This window comes from Haliotis asinina, chromosome 10 (genome assembly GCF_037392515.1).
Source record: "Haliotis asinina isolate JCU_RB_2024 chromosome 10, JCU_Hal_asi_v2, whole genome shotgun sequence".
NCBI lineage: Eukaryota > Metazoa > Mollusca > Gastropoda > Lepetellida > Haliotidae > Haliotis > Haliotis asinina.
The window spans coordinates 42,015,824-42,032,223 of record NC_090289.1 but is presented as its reverse complement, the minus strand read 5'-3'; the positions used below and the strand labels follow the sequence as shown (position 1 = coordinate 42,032,223).

General features: G+C 41.3%; 1 protein-coding gene across 1 annotated transcript; it reads right to left on the bottom strand.

The window, feature by feature from the left end:
* Positions 1-1,478: 1,478 nt before the first annotated feature.
* LOC137298092 (nose resistant to fluoxetine protein 6-like) lies at positions 1,479-12,284 on the bottom strand. The gene is made up of 15 exons (XM_067830167.1): positions 11,613-12,284; positions 10,879-11,087; positions 10,427-10,514; positions 10,030-10,120; positions 9,141-9,397; positions 8,002-8,169; positions 7,559-7,655; positions 7,082-7,186; positions 6,520-6,688; positions 5,697-5,779; positions 5,384-5,485; positions 4,223-4,346; positions 3,489-3,681; positions 2,524-2,666; positions 1,479-1,742 (listed from the first exon to the last, which is right to left on the bottom strand). The coding sequence occupies exons 1-15, from the start codon at positions 12,187-12,189 to the stop codon at positions 1,617-1,619; spliced, it is 2,532 nt and encodes an 843-aa protein (XP_067686268.1). The 5' UTR covers positions 12,190-12,284; the 3' UTR covers positions 1,479-1,616.
* Between the last annotated feature and the right edge of the window lie 4,116 nt (positions 12,285-16,400).

Below are 16,400 nucleotides of genomic sequence, written 5' to 3'. Positions count from 1 at the left end.
GACGCCTTCGAGAATGTTGCAATGTCATAGTGATCTGTGTACAAAACCACACGCACGCACAGACGCAGACATACACACACGTGTCGCAGTTTAACACAGTACTCCACACAGTACACTAGCGGTACCTGATGCATTGTATTTATCTACACCCGGATTTATTCACAAAATCTAAATTGGTAGCCAAGACGTTTATACGTCACTAACTGTACATTATTATTCAATGTGTATATTCATTCATCCATATGAAATGCATGACCATAAAGCGCTCACTCCTCTCAACAGTCTACATCAACATGTACTCTCCACTTCATGGCCTCAAATACGAATAAGTCTGCCTGTCTGAATGTCTGTCTGCCACATCAAACACACGATTGCCTAGTCCAGACTGTTTTATGATGTATATTGCTGGAATGTGATGCAAAGCCGACCACTTTTTTGTAAGATGTGCCTTGGTTGGATCCAATGACCACTGCTTGTTGTATTTGGATAAACAGAACAGTGAGAAAGACGTGTACGTCAAATTAAATTTCAAATTAAACCACAAGCTTTGGCCAGTGAATTTGCTGTTGCTCCGGGTGTTCTAACAGGTAGGCTGTGACACCTACGCCTACGCTTTTCATTAACATGTACAAGTTTCACACCAACGTAATAACGTTACCATGGTAATATAAAACAGAGACTCCTTTCACAGAGCAACCTATACTAAGGTTGACCTAAACTCACATTCTTTAACGCTGCACTAAGGTTACCTTAGACATAGGTAACGTTAGTGTAATGTTAGACCTGTGAAGGTCCCGGGGTAGAATAGGCCTTCAGCAACCCATGCTTGGCATAAAAAGCTACTATGCTTGTCGTAAAACAGGAGGCGACTAACGGGATCGGATGGTCAGGCTCGCTGACTTGTTTGGCAAATGTCATCGGTCCCCATTGCGCAGATCGATGCTCATGTTGTTGATCACTGGATTGTCTGGTCCAGACTCGATCATTTACAGACCGCCGCCATATAGCTGGAATATTGCTGAGTGCGGGGTAAAACTAAACTCACTCACCTAGTGCAGTGTTAAAGAATGGGAGCTAAGGTTAACCTTAGTAAAGGTTGCTTTGTGAAAGGAGACCCAGATCTGCAAAGACGTTGCAAGACATGGGTTTCACTACACATCTGCTGTTTTATTCTTTGAATAACAAATCTTATGCGCTACAAATAGCACAACATTCGGTAAAGCTGACTGAATATTAACTTATGTGATTTTTTCAGTTTCTACTCAATTCGACCTGTGAAAATCCAGGTTAGAATTGATCTTCACTACCCAAGCTTGTCGGAAGAGGCGACTAACGGGATCGGGTGGTCAGGCTTGCTCACTCGGTTGGCACATGTCATGACTTGGCTATTTACAGACAGCTGCCAGACCGCTGGCATATTTTCAGGTGCGGCGTAAAACCTCTCTCACTCATTCCACAAAGTATAAAAGCTCCGTCGATAATAGAAAAGAGATTTTATCTCAAAACGTTCAACCTTTGATTTACATCACATTAAATAACAATACGGTGATCACCATCCTTATTACGCGTCCCACACTTTATTCAGTGGCATTAACTTGCGTCTTCCATTGTAATGCCTACTTCTTGAGCCTCAGCCTGGTGAGGACCACCTTCTCCAGACCGAGGCACGGTGACTCCACCAACACACAGGTGATGAACGACAGGGCGTAAGAGACGGCGAACGTCCCTATGTAGTGATAGCTCTGAAAACATAAACCTTATTGTGTATACATCCAACCTTCCAACGTTCTTGTGTAGGCATATGTTTAAATAACCAAATGAGAATATGAGTATTGCTTATGTCGAAACGTGTTTCCTGGGTTTGGTTGAAAAGGTAATGGCAGGGAAATGACCAATCCAATGATCGACTGCATGGACGCTGATCTATGCAACTGCGGTACGGTAACATGTGTGAACCAAATCATCGTGTCTGACCTCTTGATCCCGTTTGTCGCCTTTTACGACATTCACGGATTTATGATGTCCAATTTTAACCCGGATCTTCACGGGTTTGATCAGATATTATTTTAAGTCAGATGTTATTTAAAGAATTGCCGCTGCGACACATAATGTCATAAACTCTAGTGGTGTAGCCTTGTACAGTCTTCCACAGTAATTAGTCCGTATATCAACCAATCCTTCATCTGTCAATCGTCACCTTCTTCAAGCAGGGCAGGGCAGGGCAGGGCAGGGCAGGGCAGGGCAGGGCAGTTAGTGAAGGAGGAAACAGGTGATGAAGAGAAATTAGAGGAAATCGGGACAAATTATTCCTTATTATGTTTTATCTGTATGGATATGTGTTACCGTTTCTCATGTGTCAGCACTAGCGGTATGCTCGCTAAATGGAATGTCCACAAAGTTTTGGGAATGGTACATCAAGCGGGGCCTATTTCTCACATGAGCATCTGTGTGAAGGTTCAACTACATTGTACTACAAGCGGAGCCGCACTCCTGTTGTCACTCATCGTCAGGTATAGTACCTACCACAAATACAACATCAGCATATCTCAGAGACCTCACTGAGCACGACGTGTAGGACAACACGACGGTGTGGATCAGGTAGGCCCCGTACGTCAGTCTACCCAGAGGAATCCAGGCAGACCAGGAGAGGATACTGTTGACAACACCTGCAATAACATTCATACCAGTATTACACAATATTTCATCTCTACCCGTCTCCCTTCACGAAATGTTACATGATGCGTCTAAACGACAATGGAAATTTTTCATTATCATTGATCCGTAGTACTGCTTGCGTATTATCTTGTGTGACCGCCGTTACTAGCACATCCGCAAAACTCCCAACAGCACCCCGGGGCGGTCAGTACCCTAGTGGTTAAGGCGTGCGCCCCTCAATCCGAAGATGCGGGTTCGATTCCCCACAGCCCATTTCCGGTGTTCCCCGTCGTTTTATTGCTGAGATATTGCTAAATGCGGTGTAAAACTAAACTCACACACATGCTACCCCGATAATTTTCATTGGGACCTGTCACTTTTATAATGGGGTGGGGGTGTCGTGTGCTGTGTAGTTAAAGGAAATGAAGTGAGGAGGAGGACTCATATAAACAAAAAATACAGTTGGACAGAGTAACTGAGTCGCAGTAAAGCATCGCTGCAACAGGCAATCACGTCGTCCGAATAAGTCATTATTGTAGAATGAACATCATTTACTTTACACCTTTACGTCCTAAAGTTTTACATTGACGGGCGAAAAAGAAAAGAGAAAATGAAATGGGGATCTCTCGTGGAGATTTGCGGCTATAGCCGGCAAACCAAGTCGTAACTGTTAAAACTACGAACAAACTATTTTTACACACAATTTGCAAAAATATGTTGTGACATTTTTTCACAGTCCACTGTATAATTAGTGTTCAAACATTTTCTTGGACTACATTTTTTCGGATGCCTCAACCAAATTATTAAAGGGTCCTTACAAAGACAAGCATTACCTCCATTACGAGTGCAGCATACCAAGATAATCCATGCCACAAACAACGACCATCCGGGCCTAGAAAGAGTTTGGTAGACGATTCTGGAATTTGCGCCCCATTGTCTGTCAGCCTCTCGCATGTGGTCATATGAGATGTAGCAGCACAAAAGTCCAATTGCCAGGAAGACCAGCCACCCCAGAACCAGGAGGTACTGCAACAGGCAACGCTTTGGATATTGATGAATCTATGGTAAGATGACTGTTGAGTCATGTCACTCCTCCGAGTTGTGTTAGTGCGTGATTTGGATTTCTGAGTGCGCTGAAATGTTACTCAGTCGACCTGTTATGTTTTCTCGTCAAGCAGTGATGCAAGATAATGTTAACTAAAACTCACAAAACATAACAAATGAATTTTTAAAGTATATTCGAAACAGGAAACAATAATCAAAGGAAAATCCAGTGCTAGAGCCATTGTCAAGATTTATCTGATCTGAGTTCTTTCAACCGCCGCCAAATACCTGGAAGAGTGCGGCGTGAAACTGAACTCATTCACTCACTCGTTCTGATTTCTTTTCATATAATTATGTTACACTTGTAACTTGATTGATGTGTATATATTTATTATACTTTGGGTTTTTTTCCCTATCGAACCGCTGATCAAATTGGAACCAACGAGAAGATGAAAGTTTCCGTAAGGTTTGGAGTCGTTATCTGAATACAGAAATATTGAATGTTAATTAATGAATATCTTACTCTTCGTATCTTGAGTTTACACTTGGTTCTGTGTAGCAGGACTCCCAGCAACATTCCTATAGCGAATACACCGACACGACACCAGGGAAGACGGTAGACCTTGTCCATAAAGTCCCTTCCGTTTCTAGGATGAAACCAGCATTCAAGTATATTTTTAAAAATGCAAATCATACGATCTGCTTCTCTTTTTCATATATTTTTGTAAGAAATAACAATCTACTTTGCAACCTTTAGTTTAATGGTGCAATTAACATTTTCTGTCATGCTAGGCGATGGTGTGTAGATTATCAAGCGATTAGAAGGGAGGAAGCCCTTTCCATATCTAGAAAAAAGTCTTTGCTAAAAGCAGAGTCGATTTACAAGTGTCACTATATGTTAAGTATATATTTTTCATCAGTATTACAGTTGTCAGTGAAGTCAGTGAGTGAGGGATCTGAATTCACTCCCTTGTGACAGTATTCCACTTATATCATGGTGGGTTAGCCGGAAATGATTCTGTCCTTGGACGTGAGCCAGATGAACGCCATTGTTCCAGGATTATAGCAGAATCAAGGTTTCGTAAAGGCGCAATGTCACGCTTATTCGACTATATTTTGATCCATAATATATGTATTGGGGCATATGCACTAACTTTAGCTTTTTATTGATACAATAAAAGACTTATTATCCCTTACGACTTCCCTGAAATTGATAATTGAAACTTCGAGGCGAACAGCTTCCAAAGAGAGAACACTTGCCATATATGGAATGTATACAATTGCTCATCGAAACCTGTCGCACGCGGTGCTGTTGGTGTTTGCCAAACTGGCCTCAGTTTCATGTTGCTTTGTAGGATATCGTTAAGAACGTTCTAAGGGACATAACTCTATGGGGTTCGCTTGAACGAAAGTCGGGTCGGTAGAGGGCACGAGAGTCGATTCCATGCATCGTTACATGAATTCATTCGAACTTTCTAATTTCATATTATAACCTTAATACGTACTTCTTTTCGGAATAAATTATACGGTAGCTTTGCTGGGGGCTGATAATTAGAAATAATGAGAGAAATGCAATATTGATTTTTAAAGAAGTACGGCGTGATAGTGTGCCTTTAACCATACTGTCTAGGTTAATAATAAAATTGCCATAGGTGCATACTTCATCATTGATGAAATTACTTACAAAAGTAATGAGCTGCCTCCAGTTTGCCATTCCAGATATCCGTATGATATCATATGTATAGCAATGAATCCTGACATCACACAATATCCGATCTTGGCAAAGCTGAAAAACAGGTTTTGAAAGTTAAATAAACCAATTGGTAAATGTTTTTTAAATGTTTAATTAACAATTCCTAAAAGTGATCTAATGGCTCAGCTAAATATTTGGTGGTCAGTTCAGAGACCCGGGTTCAAGTAGATAGGTACTTTGTGCCAACACACCGATGTCCCATTATTTACAACACAAGTGAACGCTTCATTAAATGAATAATTACCCAAAAGCAAGTGGCAGTAACGCTAGTGGCGCCACAACGTAAAACTGCATATCATTTGCCAAGAACCAGGAAGCTGGAAGACACTGAAACAGACACAAATGTCACGTCTAAATGGAGGCAAAGATTTCTAGATCACTACACTTGAATACGCCCTCAGCAACCCATGTTTGCTATAAAAGGCGACTATGTGTGTCGTAAGGGACAACTGAGAGGATCGGGTGGTCAGACTCGCTGACTTGGTTGACACAGGTCATCCGTTCCCAATTGCGAAAATCGATGCTCATGCTGTTGATCACCGAATCTGGTCCTGACTCGATTATTTACACAACGCCGCCATATAGCTGTAATATTACTGAGTGCGGCGTAAAAGTAAACTCACTCACTCAGTCCGAGACCATTAACCAAAACGCACTATGCGCGTATGGCTATTAGGTCGATAATCTTATGCGGGATTATCGAAGTGCTGCATGAAACGTTTCAAGGCCTAGATATGAAATTTGCGCCATGTATAAAACTACAAAACTGTTGGTCTCCACAAACATCGGGGATCTGTTTCCTGTTCAGATGATAAGAGTACTAATAAGACATTAGGTGAAAGAAAACAAAGTGCTTGGGGAGCATGGCACACATTTAGTGGGACCTGTTACTGCTTTAAGCTTAATTCCATCTCAAAAGACAACTACCACGGTTTGAAAAGCCTAAATGTTCTAGTTTGAAAATCTATACACTTTTATTAACAAACGCTAGTCTAACAAAGTCATCATTTTGACAACATTTGAAAGAATTTCTGCATTATTCAATAAACAATTATGAATAAGTTTACCATTTCGTCGATCTTATACAAATTGTTGATGTACAGCATATTGGCCCACCAGTTGTCCCGACAGTGGTCCTTGTCAATGAGCGCCTTAGACTCCGCCATTGGTCCGTCTATGAGGTGGTCCAGCAAGCCCGCGTACACCATAATGATTATCATATACACAGGGGTCAGTCTGGAACATATAGACGCTCATTATAAAACTATATGAGGTTCGGGAAACCAGTGCTTGTCGCGTTTCTTGTGCGCTTGCTTATGATACTTTCCCTACCCAAATAGGTCACGATTGTCAATGATCTCTCATTTGATGTTTTGTTTTGTGGTAAGAACTTCGGCGAACTTTGTGTTTTCTACTTGAGTAGTCTTCATAAACCGTTTGTAAAGCTAGAATCTTCTCGGATGATACAGAAGTTACGCTTTCCACGAATGATACGAATTCTGATGAGCTCCGCTTGTGTCAACAAACATTTTTCTGTGTGGTTTGAGGGACACCACCATTCTGCCTTGCCCTATAACTCGCAAATATCTAGCTAAGTCTCATCAAGCGTCTCAGTGTGATGACAGTTACCTCCACCACCTGTGGATGTAGTAGATTATCATCTGCTTGGCTGTAGGCTTCCCTCTGACGGACTTGTCACATTCTCTCAGGAACAGAAAGGTCAACAAGCAGCCACTGAAAAAGATTATTACGTGTACTGGCAAGTATAGTACATGTATGTGTATGTATGTATGTATGTATGTGTGTGTGTGCGTGCGTGCGTGCATGCATGCATGTACGTACGTATGTATGTATGTATGTATGTGCGTGCGTGTATGTATGTATACATACAAAGATGTATGTACGTATACATATGGATGCGTATATAGATGGATGAATGTGTGGATGGATGTATCCATGTGTGATGTTATCTCCTTCCAAACGAAAGCAACGGTTTTAGAGTCAATTATTCTGGCTCAAATAGATGGTTTTCACGCCCAGTGAAGCAACAATGCCCATGCTTCTTGCATGTTACTATAAGGAGACTCAGTGACTGAATGAACGTACCTGAGTAGAAAGAATGTATCAACAGCGAGTGAAGCATTGATGATGAACTGCATGGTGAATCTTCTCGTCCAGTCAGCATAAACTGTTACGTTTTCATCTAGAGACATCGGCAAAAACATTAGACATTTTCTCAGCTAGCTGTTGATAATGGAAAATGATGAGATCTATTTATCATCGCCCTAGCATCATAGTATGAATTGTGAGATGTACTCACAGCTAATAGGTGCTACTGGTAGCCCAGTGGTTAAAGGTGATCGCTCGTCAAGCCAAAGGCCTGGGTTCTGTTCCCCAGACCGATACCATTTGTTAAGTCCATTTCTAGTGTCCACCGCCATGATATTGCTGGGACATTGCTAAAGCGGGGTAAAACTACACATTCTCTCTCTCTCTCTCTCTCTCTCTCTCTCTCTCTCTCTCTCTCTCTCACTTACTCACTCACTCACAGCTCATAAGTCCATCCCAAGATACTGCATGACCGAGGATGACCCAGGCCATACTGAGTACCCGGATGCCATGGATGCAGCCCAAGTTTCCATCCCCTGTTCTGGTACTGAGGATCTTCTCCGTGTTCCTGCTGACGGAGAACGACAGGAGAAGTTGACGCCCAAAACCTTTAAAATAATAAACAGAGTAGGCTTGAAAGGACATTTTGGCTAAACATATTGACAGATTACATTGTGGTCGGAAGAAATCCCCGAAGTGGCAGAATGTTGAACTGGATGTCTGGCATTATGGCAGGAAGCATGTTTAGGTCAAGGCCATATGTCTAAATTACAACGCGGTTTTAAAACAAACTCACATACTCCAATAACGTAAGCTAACTTAGAATGAGAAAAACAAATGATGTGAAGGAATTGAGCGTTCAGATCAGATCATGCTAATAAACGTGCTTTTTAAAAAGCAACATCTGAAATTTAAAGTTTAAACTCAGTCTGAATTTTCAGTTCGCTTTAGAAAATATATAATTTAAAAATGTATTGAAATCGTGGAATGAGACTAAACATTACCACTCTCATAAAGGCTGAGGATTCGTGTTATACATAGGACTACAATAAAATTAGTTTTAATCTTTAATAATAATTCTTCAAAGTATATCAGTGTAAATGAAGCTGACAACTATTTCTGCAACATCTTCTGAATACCCTGCCAATAACAGTTGGCGATGTTGACAAATCTGCATTACACAGGGAATTAGAGCCATACTTTCTCATTTGGTGTGTAATCAAATCGTTTTGTGTAAAACCCGCTTTAATGTGACCGTAAATGGTACAAAATGTGTTGGTTGGAAACACACATCTGCAATATATATTTAGACTCCTACAGGTGTGTACTTTCTTTAGTTCCTCAGTTTATATTATTTAGTGGTAAAAGCGTTTGCTCGTGACGCCGATCACCGGGTTTCTATTTCCTACATGGATACAATGTGTGAACCCCATTTCTGGTGTCCCTCGTGGTGCTAGAATATTGCTAAAAGCAGAGAAAAATTAAAACTAAATCACTCACTCACTTTAGGACTTGCTAAGTGAAACTTATTTTTAACTTGACACATAAGGTTGAGGGACTGACTTTTGCTGTATGTTACCTTCGCGTTGATGTTTGCGCTCTTGGTTTTCTAAACGTTGTAGTCCAGGACGTTCTGTGGTGTTGTTAACGGTTTTCTCTTGTAGACCGTCGTCATCTTTCACGAAGACGTCGTTGTTGTAGGCGCAAGCCTCAGATTCACTGTCACCATCGGCGTTGTCATTGAAACGTTTACGTCTGTAACTGGCTACCTCTGCACTGATGACATCATACAAGGTCCCGACGAGCGATAACGCGACGATGAAACATAGCACTACCCTGCAAGATATAGGTGTCAGTGTGAAGGAAGTACAGTTTGGGTTTTTGAGCATTTGTGTGTGTTGGCGGTCGGTCTGGGGGTCTGTGAATGACCACTTTTGGACGGTCATCAACAGCGATCTACGCAAATGGGATCCGATGGCATGTGTCAGCCACGTCGGCGAGTCTGACCACTGATATGTAACGGAAAGTGAGTATTGTTTTAGGCCGTTTTGGCAATGTGTCTGCCTTAACACTGCAGGAACGCCAGAAATAGGCTTGAAACACTGTACTCGAACACTAATCCTCGATGCGAGACAACAGGACCCTTAACCAATAGGCTACACGTAATAGAAGGAAACAGGCTGTAACATATATAGAAAGTCCAGTGCCGTAGCACCATTTAACATATTTGTTTAGCATCATGAAAGGACGTGATGATGGATTAGTCGTGACATCCGTGTCGAAGTATGTATTTTTGTTCGGAAGAATGCAATAAACAACATTGCGAAAATCTAGACATAATTCACACCTAGCGCGAAATAATGAATGTTGACAAATAAGAGAAATACTTAAACTGCACTTGGGTCTTCCTTCAACACCGAGCGCAAAATAATGAACATTTTAAATTACCAATACTAAGATATACTTACACCGTTGCCACTGCACTCGGGTCTTCTGTCCAGTCTGTTATCTTGGCAAAATAGGCCGACATCAGGGAAGACCCGGTTACATTCAGAGGTACTGCAAAAACATACGAACACCAGTAACTTAAAATACTTGCACCACACGTCCAAATCATGCTACACACTCTCACTTCAGACACAGCATCTAGTTATGAATGTATTTGTATTTCATGTGTGTTGCTTATGCTCTGTACAGTCACTGTACAACTATCAAAATACGCAAATGTAAAACTACCAAAACATGTTTCAGATACAGAAATAATTAAGTGAATTACTTTTCCTTTCATGAATTGTAAAGATAATGACTTTCTTAATTGTGTTACTTTTCTTTATATGAACTGAAAACACGTAGGGTTCAACTCACATCTTGAAGCTGCCTTCGTCACTTGACTGTCATTGCAGGAATTTGGTAAACAGAGGTCCCATTGTATATAATTGTGGAATGGATCGATCTGCAATATTCTTTTGAATATAATGTGCAGGGCTTTATGCAAGGAGGATTGAGTCAAGAGTTGTTTTCTTTAAGCATGGATGTCACGATACTGGGTAAATAGTCAAAGCACATGGACAAAACTTTGGAATTACGAGTTTTAAGCTACATTTGAAACAAGGAGAAATTTAAGTTCCGAGAAAAAATCGAAGTTTCGAAAACTAACTAATGACTGAAACAAGAAGACCGTTATTGTTTAAAGTGTAGTCTTAGAGATCCATCAACTTCTCGCCATGTGCAACATTTGGAATTGTGGGAGTTGATGATAGCTCTTAGTGTCTGATCAAAGGTTTGCTAAGTATAACGTGGTGGAAGAGGAACCGTACCGGAAGAGGTTCATCGCCGTTGGTGACATTGGTTACGGCCGTAGGAAGAGTGAATTTAAAATGACAGTAACCTCCCTTTATCACACGTCTTTGTCCAGTGCTTTCATTAGTCAGTGTGTGTGACACACCCAGACATTCGTCGTAGTTGCCAAAGAATTTGGTCGCTCCTTGTAGAATACTCCTTCCTGGTTTTCCTGAGGCATCTAGCACTGAAACAGTGAGTGAGTTTACTTTTACGCCGCTTTTAGCAATATTTCAACATCACGACGGGGGCACCAGGAAGGGGTTTCATATAGGGAATCGATATTCAGACTTTTGGTGCTAGGAGCGAACACTGTTACCACTAGGCTACCCCACAGCACACTAAAGAGAATCACAAGCAACAAAACTGTGGAAATAGTGTTTTGTTGAAAATGGTGTGAATATCATTGTTTATATTTTGTTTAAAACCAACATGAACTAATCATAAACCTTAAACTTTGGTGCGATAGTGTGAAATGACGAGATGGAAGGTGAAACCATTGTAAGATGTTATCATAGAAATATAAAATAAAACATATTGGCAGAAAATTCTAAGTATCGACTGGAAAAAGATTCCCTCACTGACCCGTCAGATTATCGATCGATGCTCATGCGGTTGATCAATGGTGTGTTTGATCCAGACCCGAATATTTACAGACCTTCTTCATATATCTCAAGCGCCATAGAATTACAGTAATGTTTGATAGACTCACTTTGCAAGGCCCACATATGACCCTGTCCCACACCCTGGAGATAGGCGCTGACGTCAGCTGTACATCGGTCCTCGCTCTGAAGACCCTCTGGACTCAGGAAATACTGAAGCGTTGACAACACCTCCTCCAACATCGACAGCAACGGCGAGCCCTGACCACCCGAACCTTTACTTATAATAGTCTTCAAGACACTCTGCATACCATCTCCTTGTTGGTTTCCCAGCACGGTCATAAGCATGGGACTCAACTGGGGATTGTGCAGAACTGATTGAAACATTCCTGCCAAAACGTTGGGCTCTACTGACGGGGCATGTGGACCTTGAGAAGCATCATTTTGGTCGAAAGACGGAGAAACAAAAAGCTGTTTATCCTTGGCCTCTCCATCTCCTTCGTACCTTGGGTAAATTGGCAGAGCATTCGAAGCAGTCTCAGGACCTGGTGTGATATTGCCGCTTTGTTGTGCAATCGGCTTGTTTCTGTCATTATCCTTATGAAGATCATTATACGTTTGAGATGCCGCTATTGAACACATACACACCAAGATGATGCGAGTCGTGCATGGTTGTACCGGAAACATGATCAACCTCTTTTATCACGAGAATCTCAGGTGTTGATGATGATGAACAGACAGGTGCAGCTCCCAGCCAAATAAGCCTCACTAATACCTCTGATAACCCGTGGCCTCAATACCGTAAACCATTCATATATACGTTGACCCAGCTCGACCTGAAATTATCTCTTACTTGCAATCCCGTCAAGGTTGTATGTCAGACGCTGAACTGAATTGCACAACACATGCGACAGAATGCCCTGTTCACATTTTGTTTTCAGCGTATTGTGAAACCTTATGCTGCACTGAGTGAGTGAGTGAGTTTAGTTTTACGCCGCACTCAGCAATATTACAGCTATATGGCGGCGGTCTGTAAATAATCGAGTCTGGACCAGACAATCCAGTTATCAACAACATGAGCATCGATCTGCGCAATTGGGAACCGATGACATGCGTCAACCAAGTCAGCGAGCCTGATCACCCGATCCCGTTAGTCGCCTTTTATGGCAAGCATGGGTTGCTTCTGCTTATGTATCTTTCCTTTTGAAAGTGAGTGAATATGGAAAACCCGAGGTACTGCAGATCAATGCTGGTGTTGTTGATCACTGGATACTCTGGTCAAAACTCGATTATTTACAGACCGTCAGACATATACTGGGAATAGTGTTGAGTGTGGTGTAAAACTAAAACCGGAGTAAAACCACATTAACTTACTCACCCACCCACTCACTAACTCACGCTTACATAAACAGCTGAGCGCTGATCACTGACCGATCTTGATACAACGTGACCCACTTCACTCAACAAGGCCAGTGTACATAACGCTGTGTCTGTGTTTACAGTTCACAGTGACCCTAGTTTCATCTGCTACTCGGGGACAAGTCGGTTTATAGTCAGGCAACCAAGTTCCTGAAGGATTTCGTTTTTTCATTCATTTAGCGTGTGTACGTGCGTCTGTTTGTGTGTGTATTTGTGAATATGTTTTATTTATTTTCTCATAAAATACATGAGCTTTTTCGTAAGGGGGCATAAGTCTCCTGTAACCAAGTGGCACAGGAATTGCAGAAAGGTTCATAAAATATTCATAAACATCACCTTAAGTTTACTCCTAACAGCTCTTATAGCCGCTTCTGAGTAGTGAATAACTGAATGAGCGGAACCGACTCCGTAATTTTCGTGTAGGCCTACCACTTTCCCATCCTGGACAACTCTGTAGAACAGACAACTTGTGTAAGAAGATGATAGATTTATGTGCATCAGGAAGCGTGGAGATGATCGTTGGTGGCGTGATTGTGGAGCTTAATTCACACATCAGAGGTCATCACTTACAGACACAGTGTCACAAATTTTGGACAATATCTTGTCCTATATATATTCTATACCTTGGGGCTCATCCACTCACTTTTGCTTCCTATTGATGCATTAAAAGACTTATTTTCCTTTACGAATTGCTTTAAATCAATACTGAAAATTCGAGTCCAACAGCGTATAAACAGAACACTTGCCATACGTGGCATGCAGACAATTACTCCGTACATGGAAACCTGTCGCACGTGGTGTTGTTTGTGTGTCCGAGTGAAGTGAGTTTTAAGTCGCTTCTAGCATTTCTTTTTCTTTCTCTTGTGTGTGTGTGTGTGTTTTGAATACCATGGTAAACGTTTATATCTCATTCTTTGAAGGTATATACTCCAAGGAACTAACGAACACTGTCAGTATATAAACGTTTATATCTCACTCTTTGAGGGTATGTACTCCCAGGAACTAACGAACACTGTCAGTCTATAAACGTTTATATCTCACACTTACATACCTATGAATAGACAGGCGTATCGTATTATTGTGTTTACAGTGTCTGCGTACAACAACACGGTGATCTACAGGGAGATATGTTCTGAATGATTACAAATGTTTCACTGATGGCGTCAGTATTTCATTTCGATCGCTCTGAAAAGTGATTAGAAAGGTGTGTCAAACAGATACTGAGGTAAATGTGTTGATAGCTGCTGATTGCCACTGTCAGTCTAGACTCGGACCACGTCGATACGATAACACTTTGGGATGTGCGTTTCTTCGTTTTATTCTGTACGATGACTTGTATCGAGGATTCTCCGACTGTCCCTAATGTGTGCCGTAACTTTGAGTTCAATACTAGAAAGGTCTAGATGATCAGAAGCAATGCTTCTGTATGCATTCACACTAAGGATGCAACCTGAGTGAGTGAGTGAGTGAGTGAGTGAGTGAGGGGTGGAGGACGAGAAAAAGTACATGTATAGTCAAGTCCCGTTACTCCGTCAATCCCGACTAACAACCGACTGTCGTCACCTAGTAATTAGACCCGTTACTCCGATATTGAGATTAGTGTGATCAGTTATCCGTGAATATGTTACAGTATATAACATTTCACTCGGTAAATTATTCTGCAAAAATGGATCACAATTTCAATATCATTTATTGCCACTAACAGTTAAAACTATTGTGGCAGCGACTGTTGCCCTGCAGCTGTTTACACCTGTTTGTTTGACACCTGCTATGTCTAGTACAGCCGCACTTGACAAACCCCTGTCCACAACACATAGATGAAATGAAATATCATGAACTGACTGAAGTATAATTATTGATTGTTGTTGAGCAAACTGACGTGAAATGACTGACCCTATTAGTCATTTAACGAAATTTTACAATCTGACTGTAATCAAAAACACTGCCGTCTGTCGCTCAAGATGTTTTAATTATGGGGAACCAAATGAACCATGTTGAGGACAATCAACTCTTGTCCATTTGATCTACGTCAAAAACTAGCATGGCGAGTGCGAGTACGAGTGTGAGTGCTTTTTATCAGACCATGATCTAATACTATCATCTGCATCAGTGATATATCAATGAAGACTAGCTTTATCACGTAATGAATATTTCACAGACAGCAGGATCTTTCTATACCGGACACTCGCTATCAAGAAAATGTATCAATCACTGTCATTGCGTTAACTACGACGCTACAAAATACTGACAGACCATTTCTTACCCCAACTTGTCACAAAAATAATAACAATAACTTTGATCACTGATTGTCTCATCAAGGGGGTGTTTTGTTAAAACTATTGGTAACCACTCTCAAAGACTTAATGAGGAAGTATTTTCACACTCCCAATTAATTATTTAAAAGTACCATTTGTCTAAACCCGTCCGGTTTGAACTTGGTCTTCAGTAACTCTTGCTTGTCACTGAGGAATCTGAATCAGACTCACTGAGGAATCTGAATCAGGCTCACTGAGGAATCTGAATCAGAATCACTGAGGAATCTGAATCAGAATCACTGAGGAATCTGAATCAGACTCACTGAGGAATCTGAATCAGGCTCACTGAGGAATCTGAATCAGGCTCACTGAGGAACATGAATCAGATTCACTGAGGAATCTGAATCACACTCACTGAGGAACATGAATCTGACTCACTGAGGAATCTGAATCACACTCACTGAGGAACATGAATCAGATTCACTGAGGAATCTGAATCAGACTCACTGAGGAACCTGAATCAGACTCACTGAGGAATCTGAATCAGACTCACTGATGAATCTGAATCAGATTCACTGAGGAACTCAGACTCACTGAGGAATCTGAATCTGAATCTGACTCACTGACCTGGCTGACTCATAACATCGTATCCCCGTTGCGTAGATCGATGTCTGATGATGTTGATGATTGGATCGGCACAAAACGCCGATATGTAGCTGAAATATTGCGGTGCGGCGTTATACAACAAACAGACAGTGACTAACCCGACACCCTTCAAACCCGATTCCTAGCTGAATTTTTGCCATGGGATCGAATTAATGTACATTCTCTTATGAGGATTAACGAATTTCATCTCGTCGAAAACGTCTTTGTTAATATAGGTTTTAAGTCTAGCCTTTCTTCAGACATTTTGTGTTTTGGTTATTCTTCCTTGCATCCCATTTTACCCACTGCCAAAATATCACATAGTCAAACACTGAGGAATCTGAATCAGAATCACTGAGGAATCTGAATCAGACTCACTGAGGAATCTGAATCAGGCTCACTGAGGAAATTTTTACCCACTGCCAAAATATCACATAGTCAAACAACTTCACGGATTGTCAAACGGCACCACATATTCCCGTATCAATCGCATTCATATTGGCTGTGTCTGTACCTACAGCGTGATACCCACATCTCGTATCATAGGTCACTGATAACCAGGGACAAATATCTTTGACT